At 39.5% G+C, this 21528-nt stretch overlaps 1 protein-coding gene across 3 annotated transcripts in view; it reads right to left on the bottom strand.

The window, feature by feature from the left end:
- Positions 1-21528, bottom strand: part of phf21b (PHD finger protein 21B) — a 49343-nt gene that overhangs the window by 18659 nt on the left and 9156 nt on the right. For 2 of the 3 annotated variants that reach the window (XM_053863171.1, XM_053863172.1), the window contains exon 2: positions 5042-5086. In XM_053863171.1, the coding sequence (XP_053719146.1) occupies positions 5042-5086 (45 nt within the window). Of the gene's footprint in view, positions 1-5041; positions 5087-15817; positions 15944-21528 lie in introns of those variants that run through there. The other variant, XM_053863173.1, reaches the window with a different exon arrangement.

Genomic DNA, 21528 nt, shown 5'->3' with positions numbered 1-21528 from the left:
AAGTCATCCGAGAACGTGATTCAGCAAACTCTTTTAAAGTTATTTAAGAGAATGATTTCACCAAATGACTAATTTATAAGTTTGGTTTGGTCGGTTTGGCTTTGTCAGGCATTAGACACCGAGGCTCGCTGAGTAAGTTAGCACAAGTGACAACACAACAAGAAACTTGGCCGCACAGACTTTCACCCACAAAATCACATTTTATGTGGACATAATCCTGAAAGGAAACGTCTATAAAGTAACTTTATGGAACTCCAGGATAATGGCATTTTGAATTGTATCCGTATAGTTTGTGCTCTGAAGGAGGAACATGATTGAAGGACAAATCGAGCATAAATTTGAGAATCGTCCTCCCAGCCAGCGTTTACCCTCACTGTCGTAAATAACTTCACATATGGCACATTTATTAATTCAGGCTCCACTTGGCACTGTGGCAAGGAGATCTGAGCTCTAGACCAGAACGAGAAAATGTGAGGGGGTCCAATAGGCCTGCAGGGGGGCTACAGTGCCTGGGTCAAAGCCATGCGTCCGTTGCAAAGAAAACAAGCATTTAACATGTTGGATTAGCAGGATTAAAGACATCTGTTGAGCAAAATGAGACGATACACAGAGTTTAAGACTCAACCTCTGGTGGTTTGATTTTTGAAGCAAATGTCAAAGTCTGGAAGTCATGATTTCAAGTATACAGAGAAGCTTAAAGAGCTCAGAGATTTTTTTTCTGAATCACAATGCTGGAAACTGACACTGACAACTGAACTGAAAAACATTGATTATGACTCATGACTGTAACCCATCTTCTCATGATACTTTTGTATTTCACAGTTTATGCATTCCCTAAAATAACATCATTCAATGCAGGCATGTTAAAAATCAAACAGTATGAAGACTATCACCAGCGACATTAATTTCACATTTTACATGACATGGTGATAACAGTCATTCACAAAGTAACAAACCACCAACTAGAACAAGCTAAACTACATGGTCACTGAAATGTCAGACAATCCAAGACCATGAGAACTTTCTTCAAATTGATCAGCGCTCGCTGCTGACATCAAACTATTGATCCAAAAAAATAATTAAAATCAGTAAATGTTTGACAAAACAGGCTTGCTACCCCATTTGTCTGTGCTTCTCACCATCATTTCATCTTTAAGTATATACTCATTTCATTATGCAACAGACAATAGAAAAAAATGCAAGCCTACTATCAAACTCTCACATGACATCGGCATCAACCATAACCCACACACAAATCCACTAGCTCTCTTCAGCTATTCAAATGCGAATTAAAACAGAACTGCAAAAGTGTCTGACAGGCCGGCAAGTTAAGACCTTTTCAACTTTGTTCTCAAAGGTTTCTCCGCTCAGAATGATGGAGTGAAGGAGGGGGGGGACAGCTGGCCTCCCACAGACAGAGAGGAGGAGGCGTGGGTGAGTCTGAGGGGGAGGAGGGGCATAGCTGAAGGCCAGCAGATGGACCCTCACAAACAATGGAGGCGGACAGATGTAGTCACAAAGAACGAACACACACTGAGACTAGAGCTTACTTTACAAATCCTTGGAACAATTGCAGATGAAAATGTAGCACCTGAAAGTGTAGTTCTGCGAGTTGCCAACAGAGGCACTGCCAAAAAAATTAATCAATTACTAAGTAATAATTAATTATATTAGTTCCTTGTAAGATTTTCCCATTGCTACTTAGAGTCACAAAGTCCTGGTAAAAATCCAAGCAGATATTTTGGCAGTTGTTTTTGACTGGATTTGACATATTTATATATATTCTTACTTTCGCTTCAGGTCCACAGTTAGAAACCTGAGATCAACCCACTGACCGTGGTTTGTCGAGTCATAATGAAGTTATAAACTGTTACATAAATTGCTTTTGGTGAGCAGCTATGCATGCATATATGGAAAATGAAAGAAAAAAAGTATTTAATAGATAAAGCTTAACACTGTAAACAGTGTGAGCAACATTATACCTAATATTTTGCCAATGCAATATGGAAAGACTATAATAATAATATATAATATTGAGGAAAATGTGGACTAACCAATAAAAAAAACAGATTTCTCATATTTGGGTTAAATATTTGAAAATAGAATCCATATTGTGAGGCTTAAGTTATTGATCTAAAAACAGCTCAATTTTAAATGTTTCTGATTTGCAGTGGGACACGCTGACTGGAGGAGGACACTTAAAAACAGCTCTTCATGACTTACCAAAAAATCTGAGTTTTAGTTCCACATTAACTTTCACTTTTAGAAAAAAAAAAAGAGAGAAACAAGTGAACATCTGCTCGCATCATCAGCATGTCTGTATGTCTACAGAGACATTTGAGAACTTCCTGCAGTTACCCAGGGGGCTTCCAGGGACAAAGAAGGTTTCCGTCCCCATCCCAACCCCCCTCTTCTGAGGGGGCGACGGCCCCGGGCAGCGAGGAAACATCCCAACACTCTCCTAATAACGCAGACACACACATACACTGATGTGGAGACACACAAGGGGCGGAGTCTGGACAATGGAACAGCACAGAAAAGATCTTCGGGTAAAGTCTGCTGTTGGACAATGCTAATTCATATTTAAACACAAGAGATGATTTAAGTAACTTCGTATTAATTTGAAGACTGAGACAGAAAAAAATACTGCCTCACAGATAAAAAAACATGTTTTGCAGAATTAGAATTTAAACAGATTCTCGAATCCCTAAACTAGTTATATCTTTGCAACCAAGCCTTCCACGTTCCACGACGCATAGGAATTTCAATGGAGTGAAAAGTTTTCCTTCCCTGTCCAACGTTCCAAGTGGTGAGGTTGCGATGCAAGCTCTCTGCTAATTTACTTGCAGTGTCACATATTCCACCTAATGTGGCTCTTCCCTTCATTGATGGTGCTGTCAAGGAGCACCATCCATGGCAAAACCGAACCCAAACATCCATCTGTCTTTTACACTATGCACTGCCCACGGAGAAAATCACCAAAACAACAGCAACAACACTTATTTTTACCACTTTTTTTTCTAACCACGAAACAAGTGTAGAAGAGAGGTATTAGGAGTTACTAAATTAATAGATGGTTGACTGTCCAAGAGTATCTCTCATTTTGTCATACAGCCTGTTTTTTGTATTCTGTTGCTTTAAAGCTTCCCATCACTCTGTGGAGGAGGTGTGGAGTTCCATAGCTGCTCTCTATCTGCCTCCTCTGCCTTCGCGCCTCACCAAGTGTGACGGCTTCCAATATCACGTGTTTGGTTTGGGACGATGTGCAAATATTGACCCTGCAGCTCTGGACGGATGAGGTCTGCACCAGAGATGAGTGTTTTCGCAGGTTACGGCAGCAGGCATGTCAAAGTGAACTAGAGGAATGACAGCATTAGGTTTTACAGCTCACAACAGTATAGTCTGTCTCCGTCACTTGGTAGTACAGTATATGGACCGTTTTCCAACAGATAGCCAACATGAGAGTGTCCTCAAAAATACAACAATCAATGATCAGTGCTGGTCAATATCACACTCTCACTAAGCAAATCGTATATTTCAAGCTGAAGCACACTCTTAATACTTTCCATTGCAACATCAGCAGCTTTGAGGTGTCTACTGAAACTTCTCTCACAGATGCCATGATTCTCAGCAAACAGCCAATTACAGAGCTTTTAACAAGTGGCCACCATTAAAGCCAACTGCACCATTCCTCCCCAACTCCCCTCCTGCTCCTCCTCTGACTCTTTTCCACACCATTATGGCTCATCCACAATCACTTCAAATTAGATCTACCAGTCAATACCAGAAGTCAATATTTAATTTGCCCACAGCAGGTGGTGATTTAGTGGCAGACATGGTGGACCGCCGAACAGAACGCTATTACGGAGCTCGGCAAGGCCAGACATGCCTGACTCTGCACGTGTATAGCTGAGAGAAGGTCGTGAACCAGACACAGATTGATTCATGGAAGAGTTAAGCCTGGTGTTAGATTATAAAACTCGTACTGAGGTCAAACAGAGTCCAAATTTCATTGAGAATTCAGCATCCAGAGACAAGAGTCACACCACCGATCACTGAACATAGGAACAAATTCTGAAGTTGATATCTCATTTGTAAATACCGTAAAGAATAAAAAAAGTCAACTATAGCTTCAGTAAGATATCCAGATCACTTCATTTTTTTCACCAAAGAATTTCCACACAAAACATTTACCTACTCTTCAGCACGCACATGCAAATGCTTTCACTTTGCACTGTGAGAAAGAATGTATGTGCAAAACCAAAAAAGCAAAGTCCATGCATCGACATTGCCTTCAACAGTAAATGAAGCACAGCTCTGAAATGAAACTGACATGTAATGAATCTCTGCTGGTGTGTTTGCTCTTTTGTTTCTCTGTGAAAGTCGCCAAAGAGTCATTCTTCAGCACTTTCCCTCAGTCACAAGTGCTTACTGTCACTTTAGAGTGGGAAACTGCTCCGTCGACTTTTTCAATCTGAGGTAGGACAATCACTTTTTGTCTCCCAAATGCAGATAGACGTTTTCAAAGGAAGTTAACCTCACATGTACTCTAATGTAGGAAGAGAAGATGAAACTATCTGATCCATTTTAATTGAGTCTTCTTCTTTCAGCATGTCCCATCAGGGTTTGTCACAACTTCCTCCATTTCGAGAATCTCCCCTTGTCACACCTAGCCTCATCATGTCGTCATTGATCCTGAACCTCAATGGTTGTCTTCCTCTCCTCCTCCACTTGGTATCACCATCTCAACATTCTTCATCCATCATGTCCATGCCTCTCCTTCTCAATGCATTTCATTTAAAAAAAAAAAAAAATTCCAAGAGAAAACAATAAAACTAAGCAAGAAAAAAACAAAAATCACTAGTAAAAAAAGGAATTACAATAAAGGTACAAATATAGGTGAGTATAAATTAAGGACTGATAAAGGTTCCACAAGGTGATGGAGATAAATTAAACTGTGTAGTGATTATGAGAAACATGAATTTTGTGCAAACGGTAACATGCACATACGATCTCATAAAAACAGAAAGATGAAACTTACCTGTCCGTTTTGAAGTTCATTGAGACCTTTGCACAACGTTTGATTCTGTAACACAAAAACATTTGTTTGTTAATTCTCATATAGTACAACTTATAAGAAATGACAATCTTCTGGGTAATTCCCAACACCCACGTTAAATTCCCCATATACACCAATGGGGAACATAAGAGAACATAAATAATATATCCAATATCCAGAAAGTATTTGAGACTACAAGGAAAGGGCAGGTTTTCATGTGATGCAAGATGTGCCTTTGTTCCAACCACAGAATGCCAGTACAGTAACTAGTCATACATGAGCAGATAAATGATGGTGGGATACAGATTTTTTTGTCCTTTATCTACACAAGAACATCTGCGACAAGCTTCATCTGTCATTTGCAATCAAGCAGATGCGTTCAAGCATCAGGAGATGTGAGGAAGTGAGCGGAGTGCGGTTACATCAGCAGGGCGGGCGGTTCGGACGAGTCCACAGATAAACAGCTTCATTGAGGATGCATCACACTTCACACTGGGGAAATTTATCAGTGGCGTTTCACATCAGATTTACTCTGGAGTAGAGCAGCATTGCATCAGAGCGAGATTAACAAACTGCAGAGCTTGAGACATTTCCTACATTAACAACTTAGTTTCTGCTGCTATCCCTCATATTCAGTGACATTTTTCAAAAGTTGTTGGTGAATAACAAATAAGTCAATTACACCATCTTCAAAGAAAAATCAGATAATCCACGATGAAAAAAAAAAAAAAGAAAATCTACAAAAACAAAACTTCTTTCAACAACTAAGATAGCCGTTTGCTCCAAATGAAAAAGCCATTAAATAGTTAAACTGCCTTAACTATTTTTTTTTTTTTATTGTTATTAGTCTCAGTCAATCTTAGTGCTGGAACAAGTCGACATAGTCCAATCTGTTGTAGAAAATGCCAGAGGCTCTGACACCTCCACATTCCAAGGACACACACCTTTCACAGCAAATTTTAAGCTGTTTGTAACCGTTTTTGTCTCTCACACACCACGAAACTACTCACAGCATTCCAGTAAAAAGGTCCTACAACTCTTCTACACTTATGTTTGTTTTGCTTTCATTGCTAGTGCAGGCATAACATTTACTGTGAAGAGTCTGAGAGATGGCAGTGTGTTTCGTGGCTCTCATGTCTTTACCGGTGGCAAAACCTGAGATTTTCTCACGACCAAAACTGGCCATAGATCCTTTGCCGGCACACAGACTCTGTCACTTTCAATAATAATAAAATAACAATAGTTATTTAGGCTTCCCCATACCATTAGCAGTCGTGGGTTAACATCCATGGCTAACATGGTTTCTCATAATAGCTGCATATTTCAGCTCTATTTTTCCGTGACAACGGAAGCATTTTTTAGCATTTGCACTGCCACTATTTTCGTTGTTTTCCTTCTGAAATGTGTTAACTCTGGGTTGCTGTTGTCTGCCATAAAGTTGTCGCTTATATCGCGAACAAGTCCGCTATACAGCAGTGTCTATAGACTAGAAAGATGAAGCATCTTAATGGTTAGTGGCAGACCACGTCCATTTTGAAACTATTCCAAACTGGTGAATTCCATCTATGCCATCAAGTGACTCATAGCTCATGATCATAGTTTTCATTGTACTTTTAACATCAGAAACTTCACGCCGTTGATTTGATTAGATCCACCCGAGCACCTGAGCTGTCCCAATGAGATTGCAGATGCGGTGTCTTTGATCAGCTGATTTATCACCCGCTCCAGCTGCTGCGAGAGAAACCGCTCAGATACTGGAGGGTTTTTTTTTTCATGATTGTGGATATAAATACGTTCAATTCAGGAAAACGCTCAATAATAACATTAGTAATTACAAAGATTCTGATTTTATTTGATGACCCAGCGACTGCTGAAAAAAATCAAACTTATAAAAAGTGGGAATACAGAGTGATGCAAGTCTTGATAGCAACACATTAAAATTCTGGGACGCAGCACTGAAAGAAAAATTCATCAAATACATAAAACAAGTGAACCATATCACAAGAAGCAAGCAGACACTTATGTTTGCAATTGTACAATATTGTGTCTATTTTCTACCTGCCCTCACCATAATACAACAGAGATTCATTTTGGCATAATTGTTTTAACAATTTATTACCTCCCATAATATCATGCTTCCAGTCGATCAATATATTTTAGTAAAACAGCTTCCTTGTGATTTCCCAATGCAACAGAACGAGGAGAAGGGTTTCTCCAACATTTATAGCCGAACATCTGTTCACATGGAGCACAAACTGCTCATTCTAGATTCTTGTTTGGACAGAAGACTGTCTGGGGAGACTTAAGCAGAGCTGTTTGGCGAACTGGCGACCATCATCTCCAACTACTGAAATCACATGGACTCATGGGAAATGACAGCCACCTGTCCATTTCTCTCCATCCCTGTCCTCCCTGAAGACTGTTAAACATGCACATGAAAACCACATTTTGAGACAACTTCTCATCAATCTCATTTAAGGACGGGCTGAAACAAGCATTTCTGATCAGCATCAAGTGGAATTGGAACTGATAACAATTCTGTTACTACAATAAATTTGTTTAATAACTGACTATGGAAGAACCATCATCACAGATAAGAGACTTGCATAGAGATAGCCTAGATTTGACTTCCTAAATCAACATGTCGCGGTAAATGTAAAAAATTATGTTAGCGAGTAGATTTTACCATTGAACTTCATTTTGTTCCCGGTTCGATGAAGCCTTGAGTATAAACTTCCCCAAGTAGACTGAAAGTGGGCCTTAAGAGCCTGCAAAATGTCTGCTAATATGCAATGAAAATAATTCGCTTTTGGGAAATTAACAGAAATAAATTCTACTTGCAGGAATTGATCACCCACCAATGGTTAAACTCCACCAATTCATTAGTTGATCGCAATGATGAACATAATATTACCTCTTAACATGCAAGTGGCATCTGAATAATGAACTGGCTAGCTAAATGAACAAGTCTAAAACACAAACATGGTGATGCAATTTGAAAGCTAAATCATAAAAATAGGTGTGAGGGGTGTATACAAAGGAGGTACTGTAGTACATGATGTGACTGCATCGGAGACCAGCGTGGTGAAGAGCATGTTTCAACTGGCTGCAGTTCAATTAGCCTTCTAGCTCTAACATCTTTAAGTTTCAGAGAGAGAAACAGCCACTTAGATGCAGCAAAGGCGACTACTGGAGACTCAGCGAGGACGTCTGTCGATACCGAATCTGCTCCGTAATTACACTGAGCCAGCAGCTGCTGCAGCAGCTTGGGGGGGAAAAGCTAGGTTTTTTCACTTTGTGACCAGTGGTTACAGTGCGCTGACAACAATGTCAGGCAACCAAGCTACATATGATGCTGAGAATAGAGAGTCAGAGGCAGACAATAGCCATGAAGATGATGATGCAGATACCAAGTATCAAAAAATAAGAAGCTATACTATCACCAAAATGTCAGCTGACACATCTCTTCATAAATGTCCACCTTTGGTCACTGTATAGTAGAGAAAGACTTCATTTTGGAAGCTTAAGATGGGGAGCCATGTTTGGTAAGAGTCAAAGATGCCATCATTTTATTTTTCACAAACAAAACTTAAATCTCTCTGATATTTGCTAAACATGTTAGGAATGACAACCAAGTGAAAAATATCTTTTTTATTTTATTTTGAAAGATGTTGCCTTCTTATACAGAATGTGAATTAAATAAAAAGAATAACAAGCAGCTCTCACCATCACCATTGTTTATTAGTTTGCAAATATTTTAGTAAGACCCTGTCAAAGTGAATCGCTGTAATAAAAGAAAATAATGAAATCACTAAACACTAAACACACTAAACAGCTAAATTAACCCAATTAAAGTGGTGCTGCAGCCTAGAGGGATTCCAGTTGATTACTGCTAATGAAAAACAAAGATATTTTGACTGCTCCACAAGAAAGTATACTTATTTATAGTAGCTTACTTATAGAGCTATGTATTGATTCAAATTTCCCAAATCAATTCAATTCTCAAGGACTTTGAGTTGTATTTGGTGATGGATATTTCTGTCAATTTCAACCAGTTTGGCTTGAACATGGAAGAGATTATCAGAGAACCAACGCTGTAACTTGTAGGACCCTCTGACTTATTTTAAATTTACAAAAAAAAGTGTGTATACTGTGTGATGTATGTCTTTGTAGAAACACGTTAAAATTCAGGGACGCAGCACTGAGAGAAAGATTCATCCAATGCATAAAACAAGTGAACCGTATCACAAGAAGCAAGCACACACTTATGTTTGCAATTGTACAATATTCACTAAAAAGGCAAATGCTTATATTTTGGTTCAAACAACAGCCTGTAGTATTGACAGTAGAAAGATTTTGGCATTTGACCATTCCAATATCGTCTCACACACGGGAAAATCAATTCACATTGATAAATCCACCCTTAAAACTCAGCCTTGCTACTAATTTATGATGATCAATACAATTTCTAAAGGGAATCTTAAAAGAAAAGACTGTTGTTCTTTGCTCAATATTATATCCTAGGAGAGACATTCTGAAAAATGAATCACATGGCACATTATGATAATCATATAATTAACTCAAGAAGCAGAGAATCAACTATGGAAGATACAATTGCTTATCTCTTTCAGAACAATCTCACAGCACTCTTAACTATATCAGCAAACCAGTGTAATACAATGCTGTTGAGACTGCTTGCTGCCATGTGACTAATGGCACTAATGAAATTGAACTGCAAGAATCATACTTGATAAAGACATGTTATATTGAATGTTATTCAGGCATCAGCCACCCAGAGTCCCTCTTTTAGCCTCTGGTGACTTCCGACCCAGAAAATAAACAACAGCATTTATGTTTCTAAAAAAAACAACAGTGGCCTGCCACCCATATTCCTTCTCAGGAAATATTTGGTGTCCATTCTCTCAACTTGGGAAAACATGTACATTCCCCTGGAGTGCTCAGGTTTCCTCCAGGCTTTGAGCGTTCTTCTAATGTTCAAGAACATCGTGATCCACCAGCTTCCAATTTCCACTGGCCGTTTGTGAACACTCATTTCCACACTGGAAGCAATTTTCTCACTCAGTCTTTTTGATTTCAAAGAATTTTCTTGTGGAGACTCAGCAGGAGTTGAATTCATCAGCTATCAGCAGCTTTCTGACGTAACCAGAGCAGAAGAGGAAAGAGACTTGGAATAGTCTAATAATGTGTGTCAGAGCCAGTCAGAAGAGTTTCTGTTCTGTTCATCCCCAGCAGCTGATCAGACCGACAGTGAGCTCTGTTATTTCGCTCATGTTGCGAGATGAAATGGAAACGTGTCCAAATTTAGCTGTGGCAGATTTGACTGACCAATACACTTCTGACTAGTGATAGTGAATAAATGCTGGGACAAGAGGAAGTAGCCCGGCATCTCACAATAATGTTATGCTTTTACTTGTTAATAAAGGAAACATTTGAAGAAAATAAAATTCTGGCAGGCAAATGACAAGGAGATTTAGATTTATTAGGTTGTCTCTGGTCTCACTGGAAGCTTAAAAACAACAAGCAGATTGTTCTGAAGTCAAACAAGCACTGGTCTCCTTCTCAGGTCACTTCATCGATGATCACTTCATTAAAAGGCCAACAGAACTCTCTGATCAGTGGGAACTTGTCCTACGTCCAGCAGCCTGCGAAGCTGGCGTGTGTCTTCTAATTCCTTCAACATACTCTCCACACCGTCTGCCATCTGCTTTGCCTTCACGTGTGCAGAAATTTAAATGAGTTTGCTGTTAAAAGCCTGATATTTCAGCGACTTTAGTCGCATTCAAATTAATTTGCAAATTATTGCTGATTTATCTAAGGCCACAGAGAAGTAAACAGAGATGCTGACAAATACTGAAAAGCAATTAAAATAAATAGGCACTGGACAGAAATACCCGGGAGAAAGCAATAAAGGCCGGTCTACTGCCACTATTTTGCTTTTTTGTCACAAGTATGGAAGACTTTTTGGGAAGTGGCCTACGGCACCATCACACTAAACGGCTAAATTAACCCAATTAAAGTGGTGCTGCAGCCTAGAGGGACTGCTTTCCTTCTATCCATATTGTCTCCCCACAGCAAGTGCTCTGTTCACTGCACATTAGTCAATGGTCATCTGAATCGCTGCTTAAGAAAATGAGGGATTACCATTACAATCTCTGATTATTTAGGAAGAAAAAAAAACATTCAAGCCATGTGTCTATCCTTTTCCTGTCCAACACCAGAGCTCAACATCAAAGTGATATTTGAGAAATAAAAACATTGGCACAGTTTGTTCCAAGTGTGAGAGAGAGGTAACAAAAGTGGTTAAATGAAGGCTTGTTTCCGTAGCAACGTGCCAAATATAACAGACTTCCTTCTCCACGCTTTAAAATAAAGACGCACATATTCACATGTGAAAGGCTGCTCAAGTGTGCTGCCTCGGTGACATTAAAATAGCTTTCTAACTTTCAATGTGACTGGATGTTTATCAGCAGCTCTCAAGATGCTGCACAATGCAAGAAAGGTTTGTGTATTCCAATAGTATACGGTGTGTATGTACATTGAGAAGGTATAAATACCTTACTAAAATCAAATATTCTTGCCTCATAAAACTTGGTAATGCCAATTTCTTCCAGTTTGACTGTGAGTAAGAACTGGCTTGACCAAGACAACGTTAATTACTTAAAGCTGAATGACAAACAAATGTCAATAATTCATTAAATAAAATACATTTTAATAGTACATAACACGATTACTTGAAATTAAGATTGAAAATGTAATGCATTATGATAGAAGTCCCCCTGAACAGTCAACACAGAGTGCTGAAGAATCAGATTCAAATTAAAGGCCAAATCTGTTATTAGACTAGATTACATGAGGTTTATTGGTACCACAGTGGGGAAATTCTTAAGTCCACGGTCAGTCCATCTGCAGTCAAACTTTGAACAACTTAGTTTAAAAAAGGCATTCTGTTTACGACTGTCAGTCGGCAACCTTGGAAGCGGCTAAGTGAAGTCTTGTTTATTAGGAGTCACTCTTCGCTGGCTGCTCAAAAACTGAAGGACAAGCACATTTTATTTCCCAAGCATATTCAGGAAACAACTTCTGGTGCAAGGAGTCAAGCATAAAGACAGACTGCTCGATGTGAGGCCACATAATTATAATATTTAGCATTCAACAGCAAAATATGGAATGCTGCAAATTACGCAATGCCTCAGAAGTATGGTAAGTCTTGACTCATTTGTGTGTGAATCATGCAGCTGGAAACAATCACCCCAATCTCAATGTTGACCACAAACCCTCATGACAGTGCAGCTCAATGCAACTGGACAAACTATACTTTTGACCATCATGGGTTACAAGTGGAACAGAGGACCTTTTTGTTGACATGGATAAGTATGTTAATATGACTCATAGGAAATCATTCAAGACTACAGCACTGCCCAACTTGATATATTCCATGTTTCTTGTTGAATATTGACTGAGTTACAATTTTCCTTTTCACTCCAGTAGCCAGGCAACTTGGCGTATTATTTGTGTAGAGATGTCATAAAGCAAACATGATTCTTCCTTTGAAGGCCACATGAAACATTTTATTCAAGGCCTCTTGGTCCCCCTTGTTTTTGATTCCTTGCACGCAGCTTTTTATCCAGTCAGAGCGCGTCACTGCCTTCACAAAACTGCACAGTGACTGGCGCTGCTATCCAGATGACTAACGGACTGTGCGACCCGGCAATAAAAGACCTGTGTGAGAAGTAAATGCCTATGATCAGTTCCTTGCTGACAAAAAAAAAAATCTATCAGGAACCTGTTTCGGCTGTGAGAAAGTGGACCCAGAATTGATGAAAATCCTGAGCCCCAAACAACAAATCGTTGCTTTGCTGTTTGTTCACCAGACTGAGATCGCCTTGTGATTTTGCCTGGCAAGCAATCGTTTATTTACACAGTTATGAAAAGCATGGCGAGGCTATTAATAGCATGGCGGCCCTCATATTCAGCTTGAGACTACATACAAACCATGCCATCTTCTGGCTGCAGCAGAGAGAAATGATAAACAGAAGCAAGGAGAAGGAGGAGGATGAGGAGTGAAAAACGACAAATCATTCTCGACATCCAGCCGGTGAGGAAGTGGAAACAGAAACGCTGCTGCTCACAGATTATACGAATGAGAGACACAACTGAAAAATGTGTCACTACCACGCATCACAAAAGACTAAAGAAAACATCCTTCAATTTAATATAATTGAACAAAAATGCTGCACAGTCCAAAGTGTTGATGAATCCACCAGAATTTATTCCATCCACAGTGTTATATTTTAGGATTGTAAAAACTGTGGTTACCCTGCCCTGTTATACTGGTCAGCAAAGCACAGATCAAAAAGCATGTACTCTCAGAAATATTAACTCACATCCACGATTTAAACCCACAGTGTTGGATGTTACCAACATAAGATTAGTCAAACAAGCCTCTCCTAGTTTTTGAGAGAGAAACTCGCCCTGCTACAGAAGACCTAATCCTACAATTGAATCCCTTATTGTCCTTAGGCCTTCTTTCTTATGACAAGTTTGTAACACTGACTGTGGAATAAAGTGCAGTAAACCTTTCAATAAAGTTTAATCATTCATACAATTCCTTTTCCATCTGTTAACATTTTGCAAAGAAAATATATATAGTACATTTATACACCCTTTGTGATGGAAATATTGTACATCAATTTTCTCAATGTGATTGAAGCCTGCCAGAGCAGACTCAAAACAACTCTGTTTTTACCATTTTGAAATCAATCCACTTCCTTTTCACATCACTTTGGGAGAGCACAGCCACGGTCACCTGTCTTCTGTCAGCTCCAAACCTTCTTTTGACAAACATGCACTGATCACAGAGAACCTCTAAACGCTGGCTACTTCCGAAAACCTTTCCAGCAGAAGCAGTGACTCACAGGGTCAGTGTAACCCAGCAGAACGGTAGGAATATGGCTGATGTATTTTTAGGTGAGTGACTCACAGAGGCACATTTTTTCTTCACCGCACTGCTTCTTGACTTAATGTCTTAACTGCGATCTAGAGCAGTAATGAGTCAACAGTGACGATCGAAACTGCTCGACTGAGTTTTATCATCAGAGATACATCCAGGCCTTAAGCCACCTTCAAGACGCTAACGCTCTAAAGAGAAATCAAGTCAAAGTGAAAAATCCTAACATGAAGGCTGGCTTTTGCTTTGAAATGCTAACAGCTTAAATGGGTTGTTAAGCTACATAGGTGGCGACAGGATTCAAACATTCTGACAGAAATCCTGTTGTGATCTAAGAAATAGAGCACTGAATTTCATTTGTGGTTATATTCATGTACTCTGCATACCAGGCCTATTACTATTCAATATTTTATTTAATTAAATGCAGAAGTGAACGTGCACAAGAATCACAGCAAAGACAAGAGAGACCCAAACCAGCTAATCCAAACCATCACACAGACAGCATGTTCATTCTGTGAGTCTTATATAAGATGCCGACATACTTTTAACTTCAGACAAAACACAAACACAAGGATGTCTGGGGATGCTGCATCTGTGCATGAGGAGGCAGACACCAAAGCACTGGATGAAACTAATGTTCAAGCATCCTCATCGTTGGTTGGCAACTTAGCTGTCTGTAACACGTGATTGATATAGCAGGACATTTTCAAAGTAGTTTGAGAAAATTGATGTTTATTCGGTAAAGTAATGCAAAACCCATGCGTAAAGTTGAAACTGACAACGATTAATATGCATTTGCACCATAACCAACTGCACTGTGACAGAGGATGAAAAAAGAAACTAGCAGATGGAAATTAATCCAATCTTCAACCGATAACCTTTGCCAAATCAGAGCTATACAGTGAACATCCACACTTTCAGCAGGAACAAGCCTGTTGGAGAAGTTCTAAGGCCAAGTAAAGATTAACACTAATGTGATGTTTCTTAAAATCCATAGGGAATACAGCCAGGTGACGCCTTCACATGGCCAGCTTTCTTGCCTAGCTGCTTTTCAGGCAAAACTCAAAACAACCCCAGCTGTGCAGACTTATCTGATCAACCTGGTGACTCATTGCTCCGTGACTCACTCTGTACCCGCAAACTACGCCACAACAAATTAATTAGCATTTACCAACGTCTATTCTCACATCATTGTACAAATTCCATCTGATTGTGGATGGAAAAAAAATGGATTGGATTGGACAAGTGAAGATGCTCAGGGTGTTGGCAAGCATGAGGAATGATGGTAGGAGGAGTCCACAAGAAGGTAGGGAGTCTCCCTCAAGGCTTCTAGAAAATCATGTTAGGCATCAAAGCTGCAGGACGAGTTTACCCCTCCAAACCAACTTCAGTTTAGCTTTTACAGTAACGTGATGGCAAAAATGATGAAGGCGACAACAAACTCTAACCCTAATGCCAACCCTAACCCTGTTCCAACAAGATCAGGACTCACAAATTCTCTTCAAGTAGAAGAAAGTGCGTAGCCCTTACAGACAAAGCAAGAACGTGGAAATTTTATACTTACTGTTTCGTACAGATTCTAGCAAAAGCAAGCAAGATCCAAAAAAGTATCTAAAAAAGCAAGGATAATCATTCAAAAGAAAGTATTGTACAGAATCAGAAATGTAGAGACAGTGATAGAGACATGGAAAGAAACAGAAGTATTAATTGACTAAAGCAGTGGCTGCTTCATTCATCTATTGCACTTGCCAGTTAAATCACACTTTAAACAGCATAATGTCTCTCCTTACCCCTTCAAATTCACATTAATATGGCTTTGACCATATTTGCATAGGACCTTTGAATGTGTAAAGCATGTTGCCTGCCACCTGATGAGTAATTATTAACTTCCTTCCTCACGAGTGCTGAACTGTGCATCATTAGCAGCTCAGACAGACGTTAAATTAGTCACATTTGAACGACAGGAAAGTCACTATAGCTGCCCGCTGCATTAAGTCTTTACTCGGCCATTTTCCAGGCGATGTTTGTGTTGCTGCAGCTTTGATTAAAAGGATTTCCAAAGATTATATTCCTCACAAACTAGAAAGGCATTATCGGTATTAAAGCAGCGCAGCCTCGAGCTACGCTTCCGAGATCAGTGGCTGAGATCAGATTGGAGAAGGAAGCAGGATTAGACGCACACAGGCGTCGACCTGACAGCTCATCACAGCTTAACAGAGGCCTGATCCCCAAAAAGACACCCATATCCTAGCATCTTCCAATGTTTGGACCACGAGTCTAGCAGAGCTGTGAGTGTGACAATGCACTTTTAAAATGATGAAGTGAGACTTCACCAGTAAAATTACCAAGTGAGACTGGTTCTCATTTAACTTTAAAACAGGAGTTGTGTGAACCGCCAATTAATTCTAAATACTCTTGTTCAGCATTATTGACTTCTGGTACGTACACAGTTAAGTCATACATTAACCCAACAGCACAGTTACAGTAAAACATTGCAAGCCATGTACAGAACAGGTCAGTGACGCAGTACCAGCATGATGGTATAGGAAAAACTAAAGTATGTGAGGTTGTACAAGTACAATGAGGTTTAGATTAAAAGACTACTGTTGCATCTTCTGTGCGGCATCTATTACTTTGGATTTTGGCACCTTAACAATGGCATTTAAAAATAATCAGTTATGACACTAACTTTCAGCATATTATCATGTATTGATAAATGCTTGCAGCATCAATAAATAGAATCAGATGCCCCCCGACCCATCTCTCTCCAACGACATTGATGCTTCCAGGTTGAGTTAATTTACTGAGCTGCCGACATTTAGTACCGTCTTTATTATCATTCGCATGGTGTTATGTGTTGTACAACCCCATGACCTTCCACAACCTCTAAAATGCACACCTCCCCCAAAGTGAGGCAGCGTGAACTCAAACAGCCGTTCAAATCACGACCTCATGGTTTGGGAGGTCACCAAAATATTAATGAGCCAAGGCTGTCTGCGTCACAGTTAGAATTTAATGGAGATTGCCTGGTTTGAACGATGAAGCTTGTTGAGTGGTGCGCGTATGATAATTCAGGTCTTTGGATTTCAGTGGAACAGGCCTTACGAGATGTCAAGCCAAAGATTGATGCGGCTCAGGCTATTGTTAACGAAAATAACTACCATGTCCCACATTTGAATTTGCCATACTCAACATTTAGCAGAATAGAAAACAAAAGATGCATATTGCGTCTGTGATGCAAGGTTTTAGCATTAGTTTATATTTTGTATTGTATTTAACTCATTAGACACAATTCTTCCAGAAATTGTAATTTTGAGAACAACAAAGTCGTATTATTTTCTCTAGCCAACTACTGCTAACCAGAAAGTCAGTAAACACCAAACAGGGGGCAGGGTAAGTGTAAAATGATAATAAGCAAAATTATATTTCAACACCACCATACACCGCTTCAGGGACTTCAAAGTAGGGTTGAACGATCTGGAATTTTTAAAAAAGTACTTGCCATTTATTTTGACAATATTGCCATTTAGGATGCAGTTTTGATGGGGAAAACTCCGTTTACTAAAAACAAGAAATACATCATTCTATATTACGACCAACACAATATCTGCAACAAACATTTGTTCCCTGTACGCCAGACATACATATTAGGATGAAATAAGATGCATACATTCATACAAATCTCTATCACTAATAAAATTAAAGAAAGTAAGAAAGCACACATAAAAAAAGTGTCTTGATTGCGTTACTAGAGTACAATAGAACGGTCTCAAAGTTTAACATTGCAAGCAAACTTTGAATTGCACTTAATACTGCTGCATCACCACAATGATGGAAAGCAAACAAATAAAGAGCAAACATGTAAAACATGGGTCAGACAATCTTTGACTGATGTTGAACCACTCCTGCTTGGTCATCACCAGACAGGTGCAGGGTCACAGGGAGGTGGTGATGTCACTGCTGAAGTCACAGCACGGCGCCTCTATGCCTGATGGAGTGGTTGTCAAAAATAATCCAAACTCAACCACAAAGTCTGATTGATTTTAAGAAAAAAAAAAAGATTTTTCACAAGGTATTGTGATTTCAATTTCAGTGAAATCAAGAATCAATATTCCACCTGTACTGAAATCTTTTACAAAATTACAATATGTTATATTTAAACACTACATTTCATTACTAAGGGAAGAATGAAAACTCAAGTTAGTAATCAATTTAAATTTATACAACTGAAGAACGACAGCTTAAATTGAACAGCGCAAACAATTACATCAGTTGTGACAGACTCCGCAGACTGTAGTATTTATTCAACGATGGGTTTTCAGCTGCGTCCGTCAAACTTGTATTATTGTCAGATGCAGGATCTACATCATCTAAAATTACTTTGAGTTTCAAGTTATAGCCGACAACTAAATCTATGTCATGTATTTTGTGTACTATTAATCATTGATCGGTGAAAAGTCATTTTAATTCAACAAAGCTTAGAGAAAACCTGACGCTCCACACATGGCACATAGCTGCTGATAAACCCCCACTTATTAGTCAGTTTTGTGATTGGATACTTATCCAACATATGTTGGATTTGTTCTTGTTCCTAAATTCAATTATAATGACAGTTATTTTGACATTTAAGTCCTCAAGTCGAGGCTTAACCACGTGGGGACCGGCAAAAGGTCCCCTAAAATAGCTTAAGGTTCTGACAAGGAGGTGTGTTTCTAAGAATTGGACCCAACAAGTATAGCTATCAAGGACGCGCACTGAGAACTGAGCATTCTCCACCCTTATTTTACCTTTATTTAGTGTTCAACACAAAATGACGCTATATTTATTCCAGACAGATTCCAATGATGAAGAGAACATAAACACAGGGCCACGCTCCCTCACTACTGTACATTAGCTGTGTGCGTCTCAAGAATCCTGCGATACGAGTGAAGCAGAACAGATTTACCCAACACTGCAACAGAAAGCTATACACATTAGCTATAGATTCAGTCAGTATACGATCAATTGTTCACCTCTAGTTACAAAGCCTTGCCAAAGTAACACAAGTTCACTTTAGTCATATTAATTATTAACCTACAAAAAAACATACATTACTGTAACTTTGAGGACCATCTCCCCAAAAAAGGCACAAGCACTACTTTCTTTTCATGTTGGTTTTGTTCTTGTGTGTGTTTGGAGTTGTGAACCTGCTGTAGGGGCCTCAGTCTGGGGCTCTACATTAGCAACAAGCACATCTGATAAATTTTTCAAAGGGTCTTTGAACTCACCCTCCAATAATATAGAGTCCTAGTTCTCTTAATGGCGAGGCCTCTTCCCTTTTCACCAATGCCACAAGAAGCTCAATAATGCATTAAAAAAACAGGGCATTGTGGGATCTTGGCCTAGAAGGAGTATGTAAATGAATGGTGAGAAAGAAGGCCAAAAACACAAACCTCTCCACACATGAAACCCATTTCAAATCCAACATTAAAGCACTTGTGTAAACTGTTTTGAGGTGCTGGGGGGTTTCAGTTTGAAGAAACAGCAGCACTCACGTTGGGTGCAGTACAATCAGGACATGATGAACACCAGGAGGCCAAAGTACCAACAGTTTTTCGCAGCAAAGACTAATCAGACTAACTGAGAGATTTTCCATTCTTTGGTGGTCTTTTATTGACCTTTTGCTCATGATGTCTGGTTAGCTGGCTGAGTGAGTCCATTGTTTGCCTCTAAAAAAGAAGGAATGAGCTACTTCCTCAGCTGCACTCACACAGACACACACTGACACACACCGACACACACACCAGCAAGGAAAAGCTAATCAGGGAGCAGTGAAAGAGGGCTGGACAGCAGGGGCTGAGAACGAACCAGCTGCTGTGCAAAAGACAATAACATTCCTCTCTTTTCTGCTTCCTCACAAAGACTCCTGACAGAAAATACTGCCACTCTACAGCTTCAAACTTTAGCAAACACTCCTGTTTTGTTTCAGTTCACCAGTGAAGACACTACAGTGGGAACAAATGCATTCATTTTCTTATTCATCTGTCACGATAATGGGGAAATGGCCTCTGACCTATATTAAGACTGACTACAAGACTTCATCAGACAGAAATAACAGAAACAGAAATGTTCCTAATGTCATAAATAAATTGTGTAACAACAGCAAATGTAACTTAATGCACAGCACTTTTACACATATCCTGCAACCAAAGGAATTGACATCAAGTCCCCCATTCACACACATTGACGGCAGTAGGCCGCAATGCAGCACGGCATCTGAATAACCAGAGCAACCATGGGTTAAGTGTTTTGCCGGAAGAAAAACTGACGCAAAAACATTTGTTTGTGTCACTACACAAGTGTTCTCTAAAACCACATTAGCACCCTAGTTTGAACAAGTATTAAAAGCATAAACATACAGACATTACTTTTGAATTTGTACTAAATAGGTGACTAAGTACAAAGTTATACAACTAATTGCATCCTTATCTTGGATGACCGAGTTTCATGGAACCGTAACAAAGATAGTTTGGGTATGTGAAACCGAGCAAAAGCAATGAACAGCTTAATGAGATAACAGATCATCATCGAGACACACATAAGCAAAATGAACCAATCAGAAGGGCAGAACTGACTAAAGATATAACAGTTCTCAAACATCTGCTTCACTTAGCACCTTCCTTTGTGCTGAAACAACAGTAGAATTCAGGGTAGTCTCAAAAAGAGCAGTTGTGTGTCAACTCCCAGATCCAGGCACCCGGGAGGAGAAGGAAGTCATCTGATGTCGATGATGACAAAGAGCCGAAACAGCAACAAAATGTTGTTCTGCTCCTGTCAGACAGTAGTTGATGTTTTGTGAATTTTTCACACCGCAGCATTCCTGCTCAATGTTTCATGGTGATGACCTCTTTAGTTTGGAAGATGAATAAGAAATCAAAGCGAGGCCCATTTAACAACAAAACCAGAAAGTGGAAGCTTGCTCACATTTGGACTCCTTTGAGACATCCAGTACCAGTACAGAAAGTGTGTGACTACAAAACAATGAGATCACATGACGGCTCTGTTCAACTGCAATTTTGAAGGCAGTAGAGCACAAAAAAAAGAGATATTATATGAAATATATACTGTGATTAAATCCTGAAATAAACAAAAATCTGACACCAAACTCCAAGATAATTGGCGTCAGGCTAAGTCTGTGGAGCAGTGGAGGCATCAACTGTCCATCTGACAGATGGAGCTGCAGTGGGTTATGGGAGCAGCCGGCCGCCTCAGTCTGTCACTCTGTAGGTTAATATAATCAGATGTGAGACGAGCACCCCCACTTCTTCTCTCCACCCATGTCAAAGCTAGCTCCTGTTGGAATGACCTAAGAATGGCAGACACTGGAACTGCATAGTAGTGACATCATTTCCTGTTCAGCAGGAGGACACAATTGCAGATTTCAAGGACAAGTTTGGTCAACGATAATGAGAAGTAGCCTCAGCACCTTGGATGGAGGTAATTTTAACAGAAACATCTATTG

Source organism: Synchiropus splendidus, chromosome 4, assembly GCF_027744825.2.
Source record: "Synchiropus splendidus isolate RoL2022-P1 chromosome 4, RoL_Sspl_1.0, whole genome shotgun sequence".
NCBI classification, from domain to species: Eukaryota; Metazoa; Chordata; class Actinopteri; order Syngnathiformes; family Callionymidae; genus Synchiropus; species Synchiropus splendidus.
The sequence above is the reverse complement of the archived record's forward strand: the minus strand, read 5'-3'. Positions and strand labels throughout refer to the sequence as shown.